The 14,701-nt window shown below is 34.0% G+C and overlaps 1 protein-coding gene across 1 annotated transcript; it reads left to right on the forward strand.

Annotated features, from left to right (window-relative positions):
• The first annotated feature begins 1,075 nt into the window (after positions 1-1,075).
• On the forward strand, positions 1,076-14,243 carry LOC116805701 (lachesin). The gene is made up of 10 exons (XM_032739421.2): positions 1,076-1,394; positions 2,536-2,654; positions 3,630-3,815; positions 4,257-4,371; positions 4,622-4,702; positions 5,157-5,288; positions 9,913-10,032; positions 10,776-10,949; positions 12,444-12,749; positions 13,958-14,243. The coding sequence occupies exons 1-10, from the start codon at positions 1,265-1,267 to the stop codon at positions 14,149-14,151; spliced, it is 1,557 nt and encodes a 518-aa protein (XP_032595312.2). The 5' UTR covers positions 1,076-1,264; the 3' UTR covers positions 14,152-14,243.
• Positions 14,244-14,701: the final 458 nt, after the last annotated feature.

The raw sequence follows: 14,701 nt of genomic DNA on the forward strand, positions 1-14,701 counted from the left end.
AAAGTTGAGTAATTGATTTCAAACCTTTAATAAATAAATCAAAGTGCTGCGAAAAAGACATTGGCTACTAGCCTAACATTATAGCGTAGTGGAAATAACTTTGTGTTATTATTGGAAAAGAAAGCTATCAAAAAGCTGAGACTGCAAAACAGTTGCAATGATCATAAATTAAGCTTGACTAGGATAGTCCATTTGTTATGTATATCGAGTTTGCAGCTGGAAGCGTATTCATAGCATTAAGAAAATAACACAATGCAATATAACATACACGGTTGCATTTTGTGATTCAATGCAATCAGAGATCGATAACAACTGAAATTAACATACGCTTAACATGTAAGTGCAATAAGATGAATCTGAGTATGAACGTGAAGGGAGAATGCTTGGCATAGGCTGTGGTTCAAAAATATCAATTAAATTAAAATAGCATACAACAAACTTTACCACAAACCCACGACAAAGAGCTAGAACATCCTACTGCTATGTATAGTAAATGAAGGACAGACTGCGAATTGTACTTCGTTAACAGTTACTTACTTCTCAAAATGTTTACTGTTAAGAAAGCATATTAAAGTTAAGAACAATGCGCTTAACGCTTACTTTACTTACCAATCCATTTTTATGTTGTTCTTAAATTTGTGTGTATATATATATTGTTTCTTTAATTGTTGCCACAACTCGCCCTTTTTGAATTAGTTGTATTATTCCACCAGTTTTCAAATTTTTTTGTACACAAGTTAAAATTTGGTACAGAAATTCCAGTTGGCAAAGTGAATTGCGCGACGCATTCCACAAGAGGAATTTGGTTTTAACTTTGGTTGCCTTTTGCCCTTTCATTTTATGCCTTTCGGTTGAGCAAATAGCTTTACAAATAAAGATAATTATTGCATTAACATCGCATAGCATGCATGCTAGCTGAAAGTAAGCAAACATCCTAGTCTTTAAGACAATGTTGTCTAAATTAAGAAAATGTAACATAAAATTAATTATCTCATAGATTTAAGTATACAATTTTAATATGCTTGTAAATAATTTATGCAATACACTGTTGATCATTTTTTTGCAGAAACATTTTGGATGTGAAAACATTATTTTTTACTTATGCTATGTTAACGGAGACAATACTAGAAGGAACTGCTTTTCGGGTATAAATAGACAAATACCACAAGCAAGGGATCAGCTCGAATAGCGAGATTTTTATTCATATTATATAAATTAGTAAGTTGTTGGAAGTACCTGAAGATCCACTGACGATCTGAAGCCTATGATTAAAATGAAGACTGCCCAAATGACTCAGATGCAATTCTGCGTCCGGACGCTAGCCTCTGTCATTATTTTGTTACTCAGCGGCACCTTGTGCACGAAAGGAACTCATTCGTTAGCCAATACACAAGGTAAGAATCGACCACATTTTATTTTGATAACATATTTGAAATCCATAATGTTTTGCTGAAATTATCTTTGAAATATTTTACTTATCTATTTTAAAGTTGTGCGAGTATAAATAAAAAATTAAATTGTATTTTATACTACTGCCCATATAGCTGAAAATTCTCATAAAATTGTTTGCTTGTGCAAATAATATGCAATTAGTTTTAAGCTTAGCAACATGGCAACAAGAGTATTGGGCTACCCTTTTGCGCATTTTACACTACATTTTAATATTAACTTTCACTGAATGCGAATTGGAATATTACACTCTCTTGTTTGTATTTTACAAAGAGATTAAATATCATATTCGGCGATTTTAAATATAAATTTAATACACTAGAAAAACTTTCTGAAAATAATAATTAAAATATCCATATATATGTATATGAAAAAATAAGTAAATTATAGCTTTTTTTTTGTATTTTGTAGAAATGTTTTTTACTACTAAGAAAAAAAAACTAAAAAGTATAAGAGAAATCTTTTATTTTAAGAAAAAATATAATTAGAGTTCAACTGTTCTCTACCTTAGTGGTTAGTAATATACAATCTTGAGTTGCCCTTGGCTCGAAAGTATACCGATTTTCTACAATTCAGAGCGATTATTTTTCTGAGTACCTAAGTATACTGTATAATATAGAGCTTGGTAAGTTCCTTTCACGTGTTTATCACTCCTTTAGCTCCCAATATGCTAATGGTAATTTTTACATTTGTGTAATTAATTTGCATACTCTGTTCTCAAAATGAAAAACAATTACAAAGTCCGTCTGATTGTCTAACCGTATGAGCGTAGAATTTTAAGAGTTATTCTACTTATGTCCGTGCATAGTAAGTAAACGACGAATAAATATACGGTTGATTCCAGCAAAAGTGTCCATCTGTTGGCAGATGTACTCTGTACTGGGTACAGAGTATCGTGCAGTTGGCAGATTTCTATAGTAATTTTTTGTTCTGCTCGTTTTTCATTATCCTTATTGTTTTCATATATTTGTTCTTCACTAAATCTGCTTCGTATGCTTTATATGTAAATTAAATGTGTAAATGCACCTGTGCTCACAATATGTACCTCGGACATTATTATTCTCTTTTATTCTGCTGCTATAATAGGTCATAACGAACCCGATGAAGTGGGACCGCAGTTTTTGGCGCAACTATCAAATATAAGCGTACCACAAGGCCGCGACATATCTTTCACCTGTGTTGTGGACAACCTGGGGCTATATCGGGTATGTAATTTATTATTTTATTTTATCTTATTTCGAGTGGATTAAAAATTTAAACATTTTTCAATGAATTTACAAATATAAATGAATATATAAAAATATGTGAAAGCCATTTGATTTTGCTGCCAAAAACTCTTTTTTAATAATATGTGAGACGGCATGTGGGACTGTTTTTCATTTAAAATGAACTAAATATATATGTATATATATATATATATATATATAATGCAGTGTGTACCAACTTTCGACCGAAAATAATAAAAAGTCTCTTCAACAAATTTACACATATAAACAGCTGTCAAAAACTGTTCTTAATTTATTTATTTTTTCAGTTAAGACACTTGAATAATTTATGGATACGCAACTAACAGAAAAGAATATAGATTGCAGTGTACGGGAAATATATATTATATATATTAAATATAAAATATAAATTATTTTAAATATATATTTCTCTTTTATATGCATATATACATTATTAGATATATGTGTATTTAATACTGTAAGTAAATGTTTGTTTTACCTTCTTAAATACTACGCGTTATGTGAACTCAGAGTCCGTCTGCACCTACATAAAAACCGTCAACTCTGTCAGCCTCACCCATCCAATCCTACTCGAAATGCACTAATAAGCCATTAAATCGCATTTGCTTTAACCAAACGGTCGTTACGCACCAATACAGATGTGTTTAATCTTGTACTTACTTATACACACATACATACTTATATACAAACTTAAGATTGCGTTCGCGTAAGTATAAAATAATATTTTGGTCTACAGGGACAAAACATATTAAGCAACATACAAACATAGGTATGTATGTGTGTATATATGTATGTGTGTGTACATACAGGATATATGTGTGAGATAAAGTGGGGGTTGTTAGTGAACTTGGCAGCAGGAAGGCAACTTGTTACACTAACGAACACTGGTGGTAAGGCGTAATACCATCTTCGCTTTTGCTTTTGCAATTTCAGGTGGCATGGATTAAGTCAGATTCAAAAGCAATACTTGGTATACATACACATATGGTATCCCTAAACCCAAGATTATCAGTGACACACAATGGACACAACACCTGGAAACTTCACATATCCCACGTGCAGCTAAACGATTCTGGCAGCTACATGTGTCAAGTGAATACGGATCCCATGAAGAGTCTGGTAAGTCAGCCAAACTCCAACGTCTCTTCCTCCTCTGCTTACTCCGGCTCTTTACCACTTCACCCAATTTTCACCCAACCCCTCAAAACGACAACAGTGGTTTGTTTTCCTGTTTGGTCAAGGCACTAATCTTATCGCCATATGCGTCTGAGCCTGACCTTAACACTGTGTGTGTGTGTATGTGTGTGTGTGAAATGTGAGTGTAGCTGCTCCAGGTAAATAAAGTTCAAGACTGGTCCAAAGCAAAGCCATGTCTGGTACCGGTGAAAATTGCCTACTTATAATAAGTCTGCTTATAGAAACTGCACTCAGTACACATAATTCCAATCGATAATACAATTTTATGTGTGGTTTCCAATTTTCATTTTAAGCAAGAATAAAAAAGTGTAAATCGAAAAATAAATTGTGTTATTAATTATTGCTTATGTTGTCCATTTACAGTCTGGCTATTTAGATGTTGTGGTGCCACCGGATATTCTCAATCATCCCGATCAGAACATTGATGAAGGTGTTAGTACTGAAGGTGGGAGCATTGCGCTAATGTGCAGTGCCACAGGTATTAATACTATATCCTTAAGGACCAAGCAACTAGTGCTTCAGTCTAGAATTACTGACTACCAAATACCCTGCATTCAACTTGATCCAGATACACTCCAAGCTGAAGCATTCTTTCTTGTTTATTTAATAGAAATATTTAAAAAGAAACTAATTATGAAAATAATAGTAGTTAGAGAGTTTCAATAAAACTAAAACTACATATATCCAATATTAACTATATATATATATATTTTATTTAATGTAAATAGGTGTTCCAACACCAATGGTGCAGTGGCGACGTGAGGGCGGAAAGGACATTATACTCCGATCGGAGAGTAGGGACAAACAAGGTAAACATCTAAATAGATTACATTGGACACTACTTTAAATTAATTATATTGTTAAATGAAAAGAGATTTGGCGAAGAAGCATATCCATTTACGTAAATGTAAATTATATAAAATTAAAACAAAGTAATTAAATTAAAATAAAAATATAAATTTAAATCATATTAAGGATATATCTTTTGGTATTAAAATGTAAAATTGTCCAAAAAGGGTTTAATAAATAAAAAAGTTACAAATGAATATTAAATAAAATGAAAAGGAAGTATGTGAATTATGAATTGGAAATTAAAAAGAGTAAATACATTTTTAAAAATGGATATGATAAATCTGTATGTATTTAAATGTAAAATGCAAGACTCAGAAAAACTACGTAATCAGATCGAATGTATTTATATTTTATTGTTGTTAAGAAATAGTGTGTTCTAATTTTTTAAATTTTGTTGTCTTTTTCTTCTAGCATTAAAGTCAGTGGAAGGCGGTCGATTAACTCTCACGAATGTTCACCGCACCGATATGGGTGGCTACCTTTGCATAGCTTCGAACGGGGTGCCTCCTTCGGTGAGCAAACGCTTTGATGTTCACGTAAACTGTAAGTTTCTTAATCCAAACTATATAATGGTAATTAACTATTTTATTAAGTCTGTTTACACACCACTTTCAAGCTTTCCCTCGGTGACCATCAAGTTACCTTCAACTTTATTCCATGCTATTGTTCGAAATCATTGTTTCTCACAAGGACCTTCGTAGTTTGACAAGAGTTTTGCATAAATATATTTAAATTATAAATTATTAATTGCAATTATGTTAAGAAACTCTAGAAGGTAGTACTTGGTTGTCTATGACTCTATTGACTCAATTGACTCAATTGAGTATTATATTTTTTCAAGATAAGTTTAAAGCCAAAGCCGAATATTAAGCTTAAAATGTAGCTTAAGTTTTACAAGGCTAGACCTTAACTTTCCACAGATGTGGTCAATTTTCTAGTATATAGTAATTTCTTTAGAATAATTTTGTCAATACCAATTACTGATGAGCTTTCGAGTCAGAAATAAGACAATATCACAGACGAGTCAATAATTACCTAATTAGCTCTACTCTGCTGCAATGCGTTTTGAATAACTCTATATAATTATTTATTATATAGCCCATAAATGCTTTAGTTCCAAGGTATTGAATCGATATATTCTATTTGCGAATGAGGTAGTTAATTAATTGAATAATATTAGTGAAGCAATTGTATTACTGTCTATGTAAGCATACAATTACTTACATACATCGATGTAGTTATCTAAATGCAGCTGAATAATCTCCATTGTTTCTGTTGGAAGTCATTCAAATGAGACCGAAGCAAACACAGGAGAGCAACTTAACTTAAGAGTAAATTCTAAGTAATTTGTTTATCTTTAATACTTAACATTTAACATTTAACGGAGTCGAAGTAAGTTTATTTGGTTTTGGTTGTACAATTGGTTTGACAGATTCTGTTGTAGATTTATCTGTTCTGATGAAACAAGGAATATGTTGATGCAAAATATTCTTAAATAGAGGCTGTTTCGGATGCTTGCATGAACATGCCGTTGGTGTGGCACAAGACACAAATCAACACCATGAGATTGTCAAGTCAAATTCAGAGTACCAGTTGTGGAAAGTTGCGATAGTCGCACTTCGTCTACCAAGCATAGCATATCAAATGTATAGCATATGTATGCATGTATATGCATTAACAGTCATAGTTACAATCGTGTGTGTCTATGTGTGTGTGTGTGTGTGTGTGTGTGTGTGTCTGCCCCATTGTGATAACTACTCGTAACTAGCAAAGCAGCAGAGGAGCTGGCAGCACACACATTGAACTATTGTCATGAGCTGTTGCCTCTATTATACTGTTTACTCCCATGTATGAGTATGTATTTAAATGAATACGGATGTGCATATCTATGTATGTATGTACTTATGTATGTATGTATGCATGCTCATATGCACATGCATCGCATACACATATATACATATATATATATATCTGTATCTATCAGATGCAATACACATGCATGCGCACAACATTGCAAAATCATGGTATGCTCGTCTGCGTAGTAAACATTTGAAAATCACAAGTTCGTAATTGTGAGAGACTAAGCAATCCGCCGGAGCATGTATGTACGGATATGTACATAAGTGAAAGTCATGCAGTAGCCAAGCAGCCAAATGGGAATCGTACAATTTTTGGCAATGTGTCCGCGTCAAAATCAGTAAAATGCAAATCCAAAGTTTGCAATTGTCGAAACGTTCTCTGCATCGTTGTTCTTCTGTTGTCCATGCTAGACAACTTTTAATTTATTGTTGACTTTGCACATTTATATAGTTAAATGACCATTACATACTATAGCTATATATTGGCTGATCCCGCAAAACCAATTAACTTCAACCAGACAATGTTAAGCGGTAAAAATGGATCGCTCCTGTCAATTTCACAAGCAGTATTCTTTTCCTTTTGTTTTTTTTTTTGCAGCTTTTCTTATGCTTTTCTTACTTGCTTGTTTCTTGTCTGTTTCTGTTTTACTAACGCTCATTATCCAAAGTATGTCAGAATGCAAACATTCAAGTAACTGTGAGAAAAATGATAAAAAGACTAATCTTGTTTGCGCCGCCAGGCAATTAATTTCCTTTAATGTTTTACATATTTTTTAAAAGGAAACAACGAGCAGCTTTCCATGCATTTCATATGCTTGTAAAACTGCTCTCTATTTAAATTTAATTATTAGTTTATTAAATTTGAAATCTATTACGAAGTTTGTATGTCATTTTTTTCACTTACAAATGATGGTAAAATAACTCAACTCACTTACTCTTGTCAGTATTATGGACTAAAAGAAGCTCATGTTTTATGCATGCAACTTTATCGTTGCATTTTCCACATAATAACATGTATAATTTGCTTAGCATACTATGAAAATGTTTGAATGCGTCAGGGATAAATATTTATTTACTTTTGAATTAAGAACAATTTTGTAGCAAAAAAAGAACCATCCCTCAGGGCTATTACTGTATATGGTCAGAGGAATCTCTATATATATACAGACATGTTTAGTAACTATTATAACTTGGGGTTTATATTTATTCAGAGCTTTGTATTTAATACAGAATATATGTCCGCTTCATGCGACTTATACCACGCGGTTCAAGCGACCACAAGCGACTGACTCTTACTTCATGAAAATAGCTTAAGCATAGCATCGAAGAAGGTCTTGATCATAAGGAACTTACAATTACCGTTGCTCGCAGGCAACAACAGATTAAGACTACAAAACGGGAATGCAAGACATTCTGCGGTGTACATAGGCAAATACAGTTATTTCCAACAGTAACAAATTACAATATTCTTTTCCTCGAACTTGTTGTTCACTTGCTTAAGTGCATAAATACTCCTTGGACGGATATGTGGGGATAGTATGCACAAAGTAACTTTCGGTTGCCACAGACTTATAAATGAAAGTTAATACCGCTTAAATTATCCACTATATTAGAATGTATGCGTCAAGAGTAAAATAAACAAAATAAGTGTATAATATGGCGGGGGGAAATCCACTATATAAAGCACTGTTATTATTGATTTTGCTGCAAAGCTTTAATAATGCTCCAGTGTTACAGAGGATGAAATCTATTTTGATGAGCGGATCATTGCGCTTTAATCCATTTTATTTATGGCTTAAAATTATCCTTTGGCAGCAACGACAACAGCTCCTATGGCAAAACACCAACCAGCGACAGGAAAAATAGCATGAGCCTTTGCTGCATTGAAACAGTCGTCATTCACACACACACACACACTAGTAAAAAGACTCTTGGAAAATAGCACCCACACCAACCACATACACACACACACACTCGCACACACACACCGCAGACTTAGCCGGCGACTCACGCACCCAACCAACGATTGTGTGCACTCGCGCTTCTTTTGGGTTGCCCCAGCCGCTGTAATCTGTTGGGAGCTGTGCAAGGACTAAACAGATAAAGTGAAACATTTGAATGTGTCGACTCACGAATACACTCGTAGACTAGTTTCAACTATATTATTATGCTATCTTCTCAATCAACTGAACAATTCAGTACAGCAAAGTTAAACAAAATCTGGTCTCAGCTCCTTGACCTGTTCAAGAAAATGTTTACTTTACTTTCACTTTGCTATTTTTTGATGGGTACACACAAGTCAAGTGGTGGCATAATATTATATTTATATAAACAGCGTATCATTTGAATGTTGAAATGACTGGGAGTGTTATTTACTTTTCACACTCACTGTGATTTTCATGGGCATCAATAAATAATTGAATGCTTTCGGTTCAACTGGGTAGCTGCTCGGAGCCACTGTTGAATCAATGCTTTGATTCTTATTAAATAAACAATCATGTCTTTATTATTATTATGTTATATATTCATATTTTTGTTGTGGTTCTAATTAAATAAGGAAGTTTCTCTTAAACTGTCATTAATAAATTAATGCTAAATTAAATTCTTTAATATTTCAAAAAGGTAGTCAAAATTTGCATGCCTTTAACAAAAAGAAATAGAACATAAAATGCAATTCAATATTTTTGCTGTTACTCTATGGTATCCAAGAACGCCTTTTCTCCTTTGCCATTTCCGGGACTTAATGTAAACATACAAAGTATATGTAAAGCTAATACCACAGTCGTTGTGGCCAGTTCCAGTTGCAAAGCTTTCAAATTGCGGGCGAAAAAAATTGAGTGTCACTCCCCCTCACAAGTTATCGCAAAGTGCGGTCTCTTCTCTCTCTACACTATCTTCTCTATCTTCTCCCTTCACTCTTATTACGTAGTATCTGTGCGAAATACGAAAAGTTTGTCTTTGAAATGAATGCAGCAGAGTCATTTGCTGGAAGTTGGTGCAGTCATCATTGAGGTGACTAATAAAAAGAGAGAAATAAGTGAAAAATTATTGTTGCAACTTCAAAAGACGATGTACTGTGGAACCATCTGACCTATTTTTCCCTTTACGTTTATGTGTAATTAAATTTTACATACATTTATATATGTGGAATAAATGTATATTCTAAGTATCATAAATCTAATAGCTTTATGATGTGGTGCGTAATTTAATCAGAAAATTAGTTAAAGCATTTAATTCAATTGGCAAAATAATATATATTTACATCTTTTACATTTATATAATGAGTTTACACTATTTCTAACTTTCAGTTCCTCCAACTATTAAAGCTGTAAGCCAGTTAGTGGGAGCGCCAGTCGAACGAGAAGTGATACTGGAATGTATTGTGGAAGTATATCCGAAACCCCTTAACGGCTGGTATCGTAATGAAGGTAATTTATTTAAGCACGTATTCCACAAGACATATAAATTGAACAAACAGTTAGAATAGATACGCTCCGAATGCATATATACACTGAGCGAAAGGTGCTGTTTCAAATTCAAATTCAAGTACAAGTAGAATAAAATTCCTCTAAAAAAAATTAATCTTTACAATTTTGTAGTATTTTTTATAAACCGAAACTAACTAAATGAAGTATGGATTACATATTTCCAAAACTTTTCAGTCATAGTATAAACTCTACGTATTTTTTCTTCGCAACTATTGTGATATAAACTTGGACATGTAAAGCTCAGCATTCCAAATGCCATTTGCAGACTTTAAACTAGTATATTAAAACAGAAAATTTTCTCATTATATTAAAAAAAAAAAAAAAAAAAAAAAACTAATGTCACATAATTTAATACTAAAAAAACTTAAGAAACTATTTTTTAAAAGTAAAACTCAATGAATAAAATATTCACATTTTCAACAATTTATGATTATAGCTTGGACTTCGCATTCAAAATTGAATTTGCATTCCTCCTAAATATAATGAGCTCAGAATTCAGCAGGAATATCCATACCAGACTTCAAACTAATATTAGAAATTTTATAATACATTTTTCTTAAGGCTCAGTTAACAAAAGCGCTTAAAAACACATATATGAGAAAATTCTTGCTATTAATATTTATTGAATTAAGCAATGATTTGTTGATTTATATATATATTTTTTTTTGCGTGTACTTTTTCAGGTAACATTAAGCTGCACAATGGCAACAAGTATAACATATCTGAAGCCATGATTAACTTGTACACGTGGCACCTGAACTTGACGATACGACACCTGACAAAGTCGGACTTTGGGGCTTACAGCTGTTCCAGTGTGAATGCTCTTGGGAAGAGTGAGGCGCGGATTCGATTGCAAGGTGAGACTGAGAATGAATGAATTCCATTTTCAAGTTCACATGCACATTTTGAAGCATGTGTGGCGCCAAGAGCTTGGCTTAGCCAAGTAGTTCCCTCAATTCGAGCCCATCAATTTAGTTGCGAATGAACTGGGGGCCTCTGTACGTATGTACGTATTTATATGTGTGTCTTCATCGTATGTGTAATTCGTTCAGTTTCCTTGCAATAAATCACATAGGATTTCCGTCGGTCTATTATTTTTATCGATCTCATTTAAAGACGACTGAAGCATTTCTCTATCTTTCATCTGCGCAGCGAGTCCACATCCCCAACATTCATTGCCAAAGCAAACGAAACCAAACCAAACCCAACCAAACCAAGCCAAACCAAACCGAACCAAACCAAAGTAGAGAGTTGGAGCGCTGAAACTAAGCATGAATTATTGCACAATCAGCGGAAAACTTTCTTTGCTCGCATTGCCACTGGAGCTGCATCAAGTTCGTGGCAGCAATTTCAATTTTCACTTAAAAGACCCACTGGAGTGAAACTCTAAGCGTACGCGTCAAGGGTTTTCACATAGATCTTTTAAATCTAAAAATTAAATGAATTTTCTTCAGCCTGTCTTAAACAGATGAGTGATTAAAATTATCTAAAATCTGCACCTCCCGGTTTTTGGTTTAACAGGCTAACAAATCAAAAACTTGGTCGGAATTTAAATCACTCCACCGAAATTCCAGATTGCTATGAACGTGGATCAATTTTATTTAAGCCATCTTATAAATAGTCTCGTTTAAATTATGGAAATTATTATAAAATTTGACTATCTGTTAAATCAAAAAAAAAGAGAAGAAAATTTACATTTTCTTTGAGCGTACATCAATTTAATTTTAGCCATCTTATAATTTTCCTCATTAGCTTGAAAAATGCTAAGCTCAAAGTTAAACACAGTTATTTATTTGTGTCCAATAAATAATTACAATGGTCGACTAAACTAAATAAAATTATCCTAAATGCACTCACTTTTTTTTTAAAGCAAATTTGAATTGTTTATTGTTTGGAAACCTCTTTATAATATTTACAAATATACAATAACAATTTCTGACATATAATATATATAATATATCTAAACTTTCGAATGCCAGGACTTCAACAATATTATTTCCCCGATTTGCTTTGAAATATTTGAATACTCAAAGTCTTTTTGCTTCTTATTTTTTTCGAAATATATCGGATTATATAAAAAATAAAAAACACAAAAAATATCTAAATATAAATATCTTTAAGAATCTAAATAAAATACGGAAAGCAAAGTACTCCAACTTATATAATCAAACGGAAAAGAGTACTGTTAAAGTCTTGGTATCCGAATATTTCTAGTTGAAATTGTTGTTGCTGCCGCAGAGCTTACATATTTGTATTTAACGGATGTGTACCACCCCATTTGTTTTGTTTTTGGTGTCCACCCATGCAAAAAGAGGCATTCGGCATTTCATAATTGGTGCAATTTCTTGCAGAATTACGATTACCGCCCAAGTCAACAACGACACCAACACCTCACGTGCACACCACGGCCAAGCAGCGTCGGAAGCAGCAGCCCGGCCACAACAAGGGACTGAACGAAGTGGTGCGTGCCAAGGAAACCCATTTCTCAAATCAAATGCAGCAAGAGAACGATGTATTCGGCAGCGGGATTGGTGTGCCCCAAAGCGCCAACGGTGGCGATGGTGCCGGTGCTGCTGCTGCTGGCGGTGGCGGCAGTGGTGGTGGTGGTGGCATTGTGGCAAGTGGAAACGTCAACGGCATGATAAACGGAGCGGAAGGTAAGTTACGATTTAGAAAATTCCACAAGTACATGGCTGCAGCACAAGCAGAGAATGAAGTCAGGCATAAGCGGCAGTTACAAACACTCATACACACTCGCACTTACACACACACAGACACACACACACAGAGAGAGAACCACATCCATATATACCGGACTATTCCGGGTTACTCGGCTACCTAAACCATACACATGCCGTGGGGCACTCCAACGCCATGGGGACTATGACTTGGACAAATATAATGTCGCTGCATCAGGGCTGCTTGCTACTTGCTGCTGTCCTTTTAGGATACTCTTGGTGGCTTTGCTTTACTTCTTCGATCTTTGGCTACCAGAAGTACTAATAACAAACCGCAACATACTCATTCCCAGTTGCAGAACGTGACCCCCTTTAAACCGAGCATCCCCACTCCCACTCCCACCTCCACCTAGCCAGGCAGCCATGCAGCCATGCAGCCAGGCCAAAACAACTGTGGCAGTCAGCAGGACTTAGCACTCGTGCAGCTGTCGAGCGCACTGATTTATCAACCGAAATCGTATTTTGGTACAGCTCGGGTACTCGCCAAATCTCTTTTGAAGTTAATTTTCCAGCAGTCAGTTTCAATTTCGAGTGTGCATTTCTATGTCGTTTAGCCCCGATTGTATCTTGCAACAGTGGCAAACGGAACTTCAATAACGTGTACATTTTTAGGCCTTATTTGAGAACACTTCGAATTGGAATAAAGCATTTTTAATTAGACACACGCTTTAGGTGGGTTTATCTCATTTTGAGAGAAATGCAGTAATTTTATTTGAATTTGTAATAAGCAAAAACAACAGAATAAATTTAAATAACATTTTATTGCGACACATGCACTAAGTGGAATAATTTAGTTTTTATTAAATTTTAATAAGCACACAAAAATAAAAATAATTTATTATTTGAATGAGACACATGCCTAAAGTGGTACTGACAATAAATAATTTAAAAAAAAAAAAACATTATTTTAATGTGGCAAATGCATTATGCGCGTGAATTTAATTGAGCCAAAATAATTACGAAAATATAATTAATAATGGCATAATTTAATTCTGAATAGGAATAAAGAAACATAATAATAATTTATATATAAACGCACCTATTATACAGACATAAATATACACGTATATACACTGGCATGACTTGTAAATAATTAAAACTTTATCTTGATATATATGTGTTTTCAGTGCATACGCAAGTCCCGGCACGTAACGGACACGAAAAGACATATAAGTCTCCGGGTGGGGTCGCCCCCTCACCTCGTTCGCCATGGATATTTGCGAATGGAGGGTCGCAGCTGCTCGCCAGTGCAACGATAGCGACAAATGCCCTGATGGCTTTTTTCACTATACTCACAATGTATTCGGCTAAGCTCATTTAAAATTATGCTTCCAAGCCAAATCCATGCCAGACTGTATAACAAGTCCGGCACCGCAAGGATACAAATAGCAACAGAGACAGTGAGAGAGACAGTGAGAGAGAGAGAGAAGAGAGAGAGAGAGAGCGGTGCAGCTTATCATACATATATATTGGGTATAGTACAGAAATTCTCATAATAATTATCTATGCTATCGGGAGCGTAGATCAAGTTAGTCGATTTTCAGCATTTCAATTAACTTGCAATTTAATTTTTACTCGCATATTTCTAGTCCATATATTTATGTCAGAATTCCATCGACTCAACTTTTCTATATCCATCTCAAAGGAAAAAAAACTCATTATATTCGATATGTATGTTTGGCTAATGCTCGCATCCCAAACTTTTCCCCCAATGCTATAAAAAACATATACATACAATATATATAAATATATATTAATAATATATGTACTTTACGGAGTTAACAATTAATCAAAAACATTAAATACAACTACGCCCAAGCAAAGGGCTTTATAGTTTCATCATTGAGGAAGACATTACCCATTAAATTAGT

The sequence above is a fragment of the Drosophila grimshawi genome, unplaced genomic scaffold (assembly GCF_018153295.1).
Source record: "Drosophila grimshawi isolate 15287-2541.00 unplaced genomic scaffold, ASM1815329v1 contig_1377, whole genome shotgun sequence".
NCBI classification, from domain to species: Eukaryota; Metazoa; Arthropoda; class Insecta; order Diptera; family Drosophilidae; genus Drosophila; species Drosophila grimshawi.